This window comes from Salvelinus namaycush, unplaced genomic scaffold (genome assembly GCF_016432855.1).
Source record: "Salvelinus namaycush isolate Seneca unplaced genomic scaffold, SaNama_1.0 Scaffold80, whole genome shotgun sequence".
Taxonomy (NCBI): Eukaryota; Metazoa; Chordata; class Actinopteri; order Salmoniformes; family Salmonidae; genus Salvelinus; species Salvelinus namaycush.
In genome coordinates this window covers 319,495-329,494 of record NW_024061531.1, presented here as the reverse complement: position 1 = coordinate 329,494, position 10,000 = coordinate 319,495, and the positions used below count along the sequence as shown (strand labels likewise).

General features: G+C 44.4%; 1 protein-coding gene across 1 annotated transcript in view; it reads left to right on the top strand.

Annotated features, from left to right (window-relative positions):
* Nucleotides 1-6,933, top strand: part of LOC120042912 (SH3 domain and tetratricopeptide repeat-containing protein 2-like) — a gene marked incomplete at its 3' end in the record, with an annotated part of 29,733 nt that extends 22,800 nt beyond the window's left edge. Inside the window, exons 17-23 of the mRNA XM_038987678.1 lie at nt 83-249; nt 1,412-1,589; nt 2,851-3,001; nt 3,617-3,739; nt 5,427-5,577; nt 5,756-5,952; nt 6,706-6,933. Coding sequence (XP_038843606.1) covers nt 83-249; nt 1,412-1,589; nt 2,851-3,001; nt 3,617-3,739; nt 5,427-5,577; nt 5,756-5,952; nt 6,706-6,933 — 1,195 coding nt within the window. The remainder of the gene's footprint in view (nt 1-82; nt 250-1,411; nt 1,590-2,850; nt 3,002-3,616; nt 3,740-5,426; nt 5,578-5,755; nt 5,953-6,705) is intronic.
* Between the last annotated feature and the right edge of the window lie 3,067 nt (nt 6,934-10,000).

Genomic DNA, 10,000 nt, shown 5'->3' with positions numbered 1-10,000 from the left:
GTTTCCTACTGTATGTCCCTCAGGTCTCTGGGGTTGTAGCCTGTTAAATGAGAAGGACTGTTTCCTACTGTATATCCCTCAGGTCTCTGTGGTTGTTCCTGGAGATCTGGGAGAGTCCCGTTGACGAGGAGCACGTCCAGACCTACCTATGGTTGGGGCGGAGCTACAAGGACAGGGGGAGGAGCCAGGACGCCAGGCTGTGTTATGAGATGGGCCTCCTCATCTCCCTCCAGGCCAGGAACCTACCCAGTGAGTTACCTTAACCCTAACCCTCCACACCAGGAACCTACCCAGTAAATATCAATGTCAAAACTAACCCGAAACCTAAACCTAACCTTAACGCTAGTTCAACAAAACTACGAAAGATAACAACCAATCACGATCATGTAAATCAAAAGAAGCTACTATCTGAACTTTTGCCTCTGTCTTCTGTCCTCTTCTGTCTCTGTCCTCTGTCCTCTTGTGTGTCTGTCCTCTTGTGTCTTCTGTCCTCTGGTGTCTCTGTCCTCTGGTGTCTGTTCTCTGTCATTTTGTGTCTCTGTCCTCTTGTGTCTCTGTCCTCTTGTTTCTATGTCCTCTTGTGTCTCTGTCATCTGGTGTCTCTGTCCCCTTGTGTCGCTGTCCTCTGTCTTCTGTCCTCTTGTGTCTCTGTCCTCTGGTGTCTCTGTCTTCGTGTGTCTCTGTCCTCTGTCCTCTTGTGTCTGTCCTCTTGTGTCTCTGTCCTATTATGTCCTCTGTCCTCTGTGTCCTCTTGTGTCGGTCCTCTGTTATCTTGTGTCTCTGTCCTCTGGTGTCTGTGCTCTGTCATTTTGTGTCTCTGTCCTCTTGTGTCTCTGTCCTCTTGTTTCTCTGTTCTCTTGTGTCTCTGTCATCTGGTGTCTCTGTCTCTTGTGTCTCTGTCCTCTGTCCTCTTGTGTGTCTGTCCTCTTGTGTCTGTCCTCTGTCCTCTGTCCTCTATGTGTGTCTCTGTCCTCTATGTGTGTCTCTGTCCTCTATGTGTGTCTCTGTCCTCTATGTGTGTCTCTGTCCTCTGTCCTCTTGTGTCTCTGTCCTCTCGGTTCTCTGTCCTCTTGTGTCGCTGTCCTCTTGTGTCTCTGTCCTCTGTCCTCTTGTTTGTCTGTCCTCTTGTGTCTCTGTCCTCTTGTGTCCCTGTCTTATGTCTTCTGTCTTCTGTCCTCTGTATTCTGTCCTCTGTCCTCTTGTGTCTCTGTCCTCTTGTGTCTCTGTCTTCTGTCCTCTGTATTCTGTCTTCTGTCCTCTTGTGTCTCTGTCCTCTTGTGTCTCTGTCCTCTGTCTTCTGTCCTCTTATGTCTCTGTCCTATGTCCTCTTGTGTCTATCCTGTTTCCTATTGTGTCTCTGTCCTCTTGTGTCTCTGTCCTCTTGTGTGTCTCTCTCTCTCTCTCTCTCTAGGTCAGATGGTGGTGGCTGAAGTCCTGAGTCGTCACTATGCAGACGTGCTGCTGTATGGACAGAGTATCCTCTACTATGAGCACTGTGTGTCTGTGTCCAGGGACCTGAAGGACAAGAGACTAGAGGGAGAATATCTAGAGATCCTCAGCAGCCTCTACCTCTCCCTCAATACTGAGAAGTAGGTTTATATATCTGTCTGTCTCTACCTCTCCCTCAATACTGAGAAGTATGTTTATATATCTGTCTGTCTCTACCTCTCCCTCAATACTGAGAAGTAGGTTTATATATCTGTCTGTCTCTACCTCTCCCTCAATACTGAGAAGTATGTTTATATATCTGTCTGTCTGTCCCTCAATACTGAGAAGTATGTTTATATATCTGTCTGTCTCTACCTCTCCCTCAATACTGAGAAGTAGGTTTATATCTCTGTCTGTCTCTTCCTCTCCCTCAATACTGAGAAGTATGTTTATATATCTGTCTGTCTCTACCTCTCCCTCAATACTGAGAAGTATGTTTATATATATCTGTCTGTCTCTACCTCTCCCTCAATACTGAGAAGTAGGTTTATATCTCTGTCTGTCTCTACCTCTCCCTCAATACTGAGAAGTATGTTTATATCTCTGTCTGTCTCTACCTCTCCCTCAATACTGAGAAGTATGTTTATATATCTGTCTGTCTCTACCTCTCCCTCAATACTGAGAAGTAGGTTTATATCTCTGTCTGTCTCTACCTCTCCCTCAATACTGAGAAGTAGGTTTATATCTCTGTCTGTCTCTACCTCAATACTGAGAAGTAGGTTTATATATCTGTCTGTCTCTACCTCTCCCTCAATATATCTTTATATATATCTGTCTGTCTCTACCTCTCCCTCAATACTGAGAAGTATGTTTATATATCTGTCTGTCTCTACCTCTCCCTCAATACTGAGAAGTAGGTTTATATATCTGTCTGTCTCTACCTCTCCCTCAATACTGAGAAGTAGGTTTATATCTCTGTCTATCTCTACCTCTCCCTCAATACTGAGAAGTAGGTTTATATCAATTCAATTCAATTCAATTCAAGGGGCTTTATATCTCTGTCTGTCTCTACCTCTCCCTCAATACTGAGAAGTAGGTTTATATATCTGTCTGTCCCTCAATACTGTGAAGTAGGTTTATATCTCTGTCTGTCTCTACCTCTCCCTCAATACTGAGAAGTAGGTTTATATCTCTGTCTATCTCTACCTCTCCCTCAATATATCTTTATATATATCTGTCTCAATTTCGATCTCTCTCTCTGTCTTTCACTCTGTCTCTATCTCCCTCTCTCTGTCCCTATCAACACTGCAAAATAACTGCTTTTGAGTGAATTTCTGTTTTGCTATTCTCAGGTCATTGAGGAAGTCACTGAACTACACTAAGCAGAGTCTGAGGATTAATAAAGTTATTCAATTCAAACAGATCATCAAGGAAGTCTCTGGACTACAGTAAGCAGAGTCTGCGTATCTCCATCGACCTGGGGAAGAAGGAGGAAGAGTCAGAGACCTGGCTTCAGGTGGGACGCATCTACTACCTCATCCATGAAGACGAACTGGCGGACATGTACCTACAGGTGAGTTCAGAGAGAGAGAGGGGGATGAGAGGGGAGAGAGGGAGAGAGGGAGAGAGAGACAGAGAGAGAGAGACAGGGAGAGAGAGAGAGAGAGAGAGAGAGAGAGAGAGAGAGAGAGAGAGAGAGAGAGAGAGAGAGAGAGAGAGAGAGAGAGAGAGAGGGGACATCTACTACCTCATCCACAAAGAGGAATTTGCTGACAGGACCCCTCACTGTGGGAGAAGGGGAGGGAGGGAGGGCAAGAAGAGCAGGCAAAGAAGAGAGAAGAAGGGAAGTAGATTAGTGTCCCTATGTGTGCCTGCATAAACATTATGGACTTTTATCAGTCAACAACCACAGTGATAACCATCTACTCCCCACACCTGACCTATAATCACACTGGACCAAATCATCATAGCATATTTTATCATATGATGTCACAATCTGTCTCTCTACAAACCTTGTTTATAACATCCTGCATTGCATGACCCAAATGCCAAACAACAAGGTAAGAGTTTAATGAATTATAGGTCCCATATTCTAGTTCTGCTACTTTGACCATACGAGATGCTCCCTCACAGCATTGGATCAACACGGTGATGTATTGATTATGAATCGATTCTGATTGATTGGCAGGCGGCAGTGAAGACAGCCCTGAGGATGAACGACCCACGCTTCGCCATGAGTATCTACGAGGAGGCAGGAGACGTCTTCTTCAAAGGCAACAGGAACAGACTGGCATCACTGCCCTTCTACAGGGTATCATTGAATTGAATAAACTTTATTGGTCACCAGAGAAGGAAGTTAGGTTTTGGAGTGTCCATCTATTCCGTGAGATTGCAGATTGTTCTGACTTATTGATAACATTTATTTCAAAGTTACTTTCTGTATAATAGTTTCAGTTCAATTGGAAATGTACACACATTTTTAACCTCTCTAGGGTACGTGGGACGGTATGGTCTCACCTCGTCAACAGCCAGTGAAACTGGCTGGCGCCAAATTCAAAACAACAGAAATCTCATAATTTAAATTCCTCAAACATACAAGTATTTCACACCATTTTAAAGATACACTTGTTGTAAATCCAGCCACATTGTCCGATTTCAAAAAAGTTTTACGACGAAAGCACACCAAACAATTATGTTAGGTCAGCACCTAGTCACAGAAAAACACAGCCATTTTTCCAGCCAAAGAGAGGAGTAACAAAAAGCAGAAATAGAGATAAAATGAATCACTAACCTTTGATGATCTTCATCAGATGACACTCATAGGACTTCATGTTACACAATACATATATGTTTTGTTCGGTAAAGTTCATATTTATATCCAAAAATCTGAGTTTAGGCGGGACGCTACTGTCTCACTTGGGCAAAAGCCAGAGAAAATGCAGAGCGCCAACTATAACTACTATAAAACTACTATAAAAATCAAACTTTTCATTAAATCACACACCAAATTAAAGCTACACTGGTTGTGAATCCAGCCAACATGTCAGAAATCAAATAGGCTTTTCGGCAAAAGCAAACAATGCTATTATCTGAGGATAACACCATAGTAAACAAAGAGAGAAGCATATTTCAACCCTGCAGGCGCGACACAAAATGCAGAAATAAAAATATAATTCATGCCTTACCTTTGACAAGCTTCTGTTGTTGGCACTCCAATATATCCCATAAACATCACAAATGGTCCTTTTGTTCAATTAATTCCGTCGATATATATCCAAAATGTCCATTTATTTGGCGCGTTTGATCCAGAAAAACACTGGTTCCAAATTGTAAAACGTGACTACAAAATATCTCAAACGTTACCTGTAAACTTTGCCAAAACATTTCAAACTACTTTTGTAATACAACTTTAGATATTTTTTAACGTAAGTAATCGATAAAATTGAAGACGGGATGATCTGCGTTCAATACAGGATTAAAACAAACTGTAACTAGCTTTCTGGTCACACGCCTCTAACAAACAGTACACTTCAAGTGACCCTCGTTCAAGATGGCTGTACTTCTTCATTACACAAAGGAAAAAACCTCAACCAATTTCTAAAGACTCTAAAGACTGTTGACATCCAGTGGAAGTGGTAGGAACTGCAAGAAGGTCCCTTAGAAATCTGGATTCCCAATGAAAACCATTGAAAAGAAAGTGACATCAAAAAAAAAAAAATCGGAATGGTTTGTCCTGCTAAATAAGTTATGTTATACTCACAGACATGATTCAAACAGTTTTAGAAACGTCAAAGTGTTTTCTATCCAAATCTACTAATAATATGCATATCTTATCTTCTGGGGATGAGTAGCTGGCAGTTTCATTTGGGCATGGTTTTCATCCAAAATTCCAAATGCTGCCCCCTACCCTAGAGAAGTTTTTAACAGGCGTGTCTTTATACTCTGGCCTCAGCCTGTTAAAAGCAACACATTATAATGGTTCTCTGCTCTTGTTTTAGGACGGCAGTCTCCCTTTTGCTCGGAGTATCCGTGACGTCGACTCAGAGTTCAGACTGCTGAGTAAACTGACTGAACTACTGATGACCCAGGAAGAACATGAAGAGGCTCTACAGTACGCCATTCTGGCTGTACAGATCAGCACCAAAACAGGTACTGTAGGAGGGAGGGACAGAATTTACACTTTTATGACCTGGACCGGGATTTGAAGCAGAAACCCTTCGGCTTCCTGCTACTGGTCTGCTTCCTCTTACCAGGACTGCCAATCTTGGTTTGAATCTATTCATTCCATTGGTGTAGATAACCATCCTGCTATGTTATTGTCCTCCAGGTGTGTGTGTGAAGGAGCGCGCAGCGTACCACCGTCTGGCTACAGTGTACTACAGTCTGGAGCAGTATGAGATGACAGAGAACTACTACCTCAAGTCTCTGTCTCTCAGCCCTGCTGTACTGCAGCACCCCCTGGAGGCTAGATACTACACCAAGCTCTACTGCAGGCTGGGGGACCTGACGCTGCACAAACTAAAGGTAAAGGCTCCGGCTCTGGAGGGCAGAAGTACTGCCGATTGTCTTTACTATCGGGTAGTTCATTAACCTGTATAGGCTTTCCAGTTTAATAGCACTTCAGTATGTGAGCGAGAGAGAGACAGGGACTCCTGAGTGGTGTGGCGGTCTAAGGCACTGCATCTCAGTGCTAGAGTTGTCAGTAGTGACCCACGTTCAATTCCAGGCCGTATCACAACTGGTCGTGATTGGGATTCTCATAAGGCGGCGCACAATTGGCCCAGCGTCGTTAGGGTTTGGCCGGGGTTGGCCGGTCAATGTAAATAAGAATCTGTTCTTAACAGACATGCCTAGTTAGAAATAGTAACAAACCCTTTTACACTATTAATGAATACATTAACTAAAAGGCCAATTATTCCCAACACCTCTGTCCTCCTCCTCTCCCCCCATCTCTCCATCTCCCCCTTGCCCTCCTCTCCTCCATCTCTCTCCCTCTCCTCCATCTCCCCCCTCCCTCCCTCCTCCATTTCTCCCCCCTGCCCTTCTCTCCTCCATCTCCCCCTTGCCCTCCTCTCCTCCATCTCTCTCCCTCTCCTCCATCTCCCCCCTCCCTCCCTCCTCCATTTCTCCCCCCTGCCCTTCTCTCCTCCATCTCCCCCTGCCCTCCTCTCCTCGATCTCCCCCCTGCCCTCCTCTGCTCCATCCCCCTACCCTTTTTATCTTCCCCCTGCTTCCCTTCTCTCCTCTCCTCACACCCCCCTACCTTCCTCTCCCCAGGATGCCTATGACTCGATGGGCTACTTTCAGCTTGCTCAGGCTGCAGCCCTGGAGGACCGTGCCAACCCACAGGCACTGTATGTGGTCTACATGAAGCTGGCAGAGATCCATGCCAACCACATGCCAGACCCACTGCTCTGCCAGACTTACAGGGACAGGGCACAGAGCCTGAGGAGGGAACTCTCTGGGCTGGGAGAGACGGATGGGAGGGGAGCAGTGACGGAGGGGAGGGGACGAGAGAGGGAGGGGAGGGGAGGAGAGATGGAGGGGAGGGGAGGAGAGATGGAGGGGAGGGGAGGGGAGGAGATACAGAGGGGAGGGGAGGAGAGACGGAGGAGAGGGGAGGGGAGGAGATACAGAGGGGAGGGGAGGAGAGACGGAGGAGAGGGGAGGAGAGACATGTGATACAGACCTGGAGACGAGAAACACAGACATGAAGGAGATCTAGCCAGAGACTAGATGTAGTGAGTCTGCAGATACTATCCAGAAAGAGGCTATTGACATGGACAGTGCATAGAGCCTGAGGTTGGAGCCTGCTGGGCTATGGGATATGGACGGTTTGGGAGACATGGAGAGGGGAGAGAGAGAGACAGGACACCCCAACACTATAGAGAATAGAAACACAGAGAGACAGCATAGAGTCACAGAAAAGAGAGCAATAGAGACTGAGACTGGATGTGGTGACTCTATCAACGCAGAAGCTAACTCCAAAGATGCTAACTGTAAGGATAGCAGACAGATCAATGCAGATAGCCATGAAACATATTCTGATGTGTTTTAAGGAGACCGAGACACCAGTCACTCAAATCCAGACAAGATCCTCCCAGAGGCTACTCACACAGACCAAGACACTGACAGTACAGACACAAGCCCTTGTCAAGCAGACGTTGAACACACACACAATGACTTTACAACAACAAGCAGTGTATTTGTAGACACTACAATAGCAGAGGAAACTGACAGTACAGACAGAATACCTTGTGACCCTAACACCACAGAGACTATGCCAACAGACACATCAAACATAGCGACTCTACGAGCACAGACACTGATACAGACACACCCTACAAAGACAGCCCTACAGACAGCAGTCACACAGACACAGATCCTCTCCAAGACAGACACAGAGGTAACCCATGGAGACAGCCCTACAGACACAGGTACAGACACTGATGTCGATTGTTCAGACAGTAACGCTATAAAGACAGACAGACATCGTTCCGTCACAGACTAACCAGGATGATGATAGAGCTGTTCACACCCTCACAGATACTCTCCATGAAGATAGCATCACTCCTACAGTTATTTAGACAGACAAAGATGTCGGCCATCTTTACTATGTCTAGCAAGGACAGTGTTTTTTCTCATTAATATTGTCTGTGTGTAATTATGAAGAGCAAGTTTTCGATAGATTACATACTCTGTATATTACAGAGGTTTATAAAGCTTTGTAAATATGTCGTTTTTATAACTGAATTAAAGTTATGTATGACTAGATCGTTGTGTTTGTTTTGGTGTTATTCAGTTGTAAGGATTTGTCAACCAACCCTAACATACAGTTTAAACTTAGGTTAGAGTTTCTAAATAACAAACAGATCATTTAGTCAATATTTCTAAATGTAATAAATTTTTATTTCACCTTTATTTAACCAGGTAGAACAGTTCTCAATTACATCTGTGACCTGCCCAAGATAAAGCAAAGCAGTGTGACAAACACAGAGTTACACATAGGATAAATAAACGTACAGTCAATAACACAATAGAGAAATGTATGTACAGCGTGTGCAAATGTAGTGAGATTAGGGAGGTAAGGCGATAAATAGGCCATAGTGGCAAAATAATTACAATTTAGCATTAACACTGGAGTGATAGATGTACAGATGATGATGTGCAAGTAGAGATACTGGGGTGCAAAATAGCAAAAAATTTAATAACAATATGGGGATGAGGTAGTTGGGTGTGCTATTTACAGATGGGCTGTGTACAGGTACAGTGATCGGTAAGCTGCTCTGACAGCTGATGCTTAAAGTTAGATAGGGAGAAATAAGACTCCAGCTTCAGTGATTTTTGCAATTCGTTCCAGTTAGCAGCAGAGAACTGGAAGGAAAGGCGGCCAAAGGAAGTGTTGGCTTTGGGGATGACCTGTGAAATATACCTGCTGGAGCGCATACTACGGGTGGGTGTTGCTATGGTGACCAGTGAGCTGAGATAAGGTGGGGCTTTACCTAGCAAAGACTATAGATGATCTGGAGCCAGTGGGTTTGGTGACCAATATGTAGCGAGGGCCAGCACACGAGAGCATACAGGTAGCAGAGGTAAGTAGTATATGGGGCTTTGGTGACAAAACGGATGGCACTGTGATAGACTGCATCCAATTTGCTAGGTCGAGTGTTGGAGGCTATTTTGTAAATTACATCGCCGAAGTCAAGGATTGGTAGGATAGTCAGTTTTACGAGGGTATGTTTGGCAGCATGAGTGAAGGAGGCTTTGTTGTGAAATAGGAAGCCGATTCTAGATTTAATTTAGGATTAGAGATGCTTAATGTGAGTCTGGAAGGAGAGTTTACAGTCTAACCAGACACCTAGGTATTTGTAGTTATCCACATATTCTAAGTTAGGATTGTCCAGAGTAGTGATGCTAGTTGGGCGGGCGGATGTGGGCAGTGATCGGTTGAAGAGCATGCATTTAGTTTTACTAGCACTTAAGAGCAGTTGGAGGCCACGGAAGGAGTGTTGTATGGCATTGAAGCTCGTTTGGAGAAGGTCCAGATGTTTACAGAACAAATAGTTAGTATACCACTGGCCAATACATAACACACTTCAACATATCAGGCCATAACATCACAGAAACGTTAAGTGATTTAAGACATTAGGAAAATACCCCCCGTTTTTTCAATGGAACATTCCAATTACTGGGCAGGCACATCTGCTTGATAGTGTTGCTCTGATAATTCCACAAACAATCCACAGTGGTGGAAGCAGTCAGTGATCATTTGTAACTTTAAACCCTAAAAACCAATGGGTGAATTGTAACCAACAGGCAGACTTAAGGCCAGCTGTAGGTTAGTACTCTATGTCTTAGAGTAGTACTGACTGGAGATGACATGCACCAGTGTGTTAAAACATACTTGCTAGCTACCAAAATGGAAAAGACCAGCAGATCAGTTGATCTCCTGTTGTTACCGTGTCAAACGAGTTCGATAACAGGCAGCTGTGTCTTCTCTTCTCAAGGCACCAATGAAATATCGACCTATCAGGACCATTGAAAATAACAAGGCTGGTAATTAATCCAAATT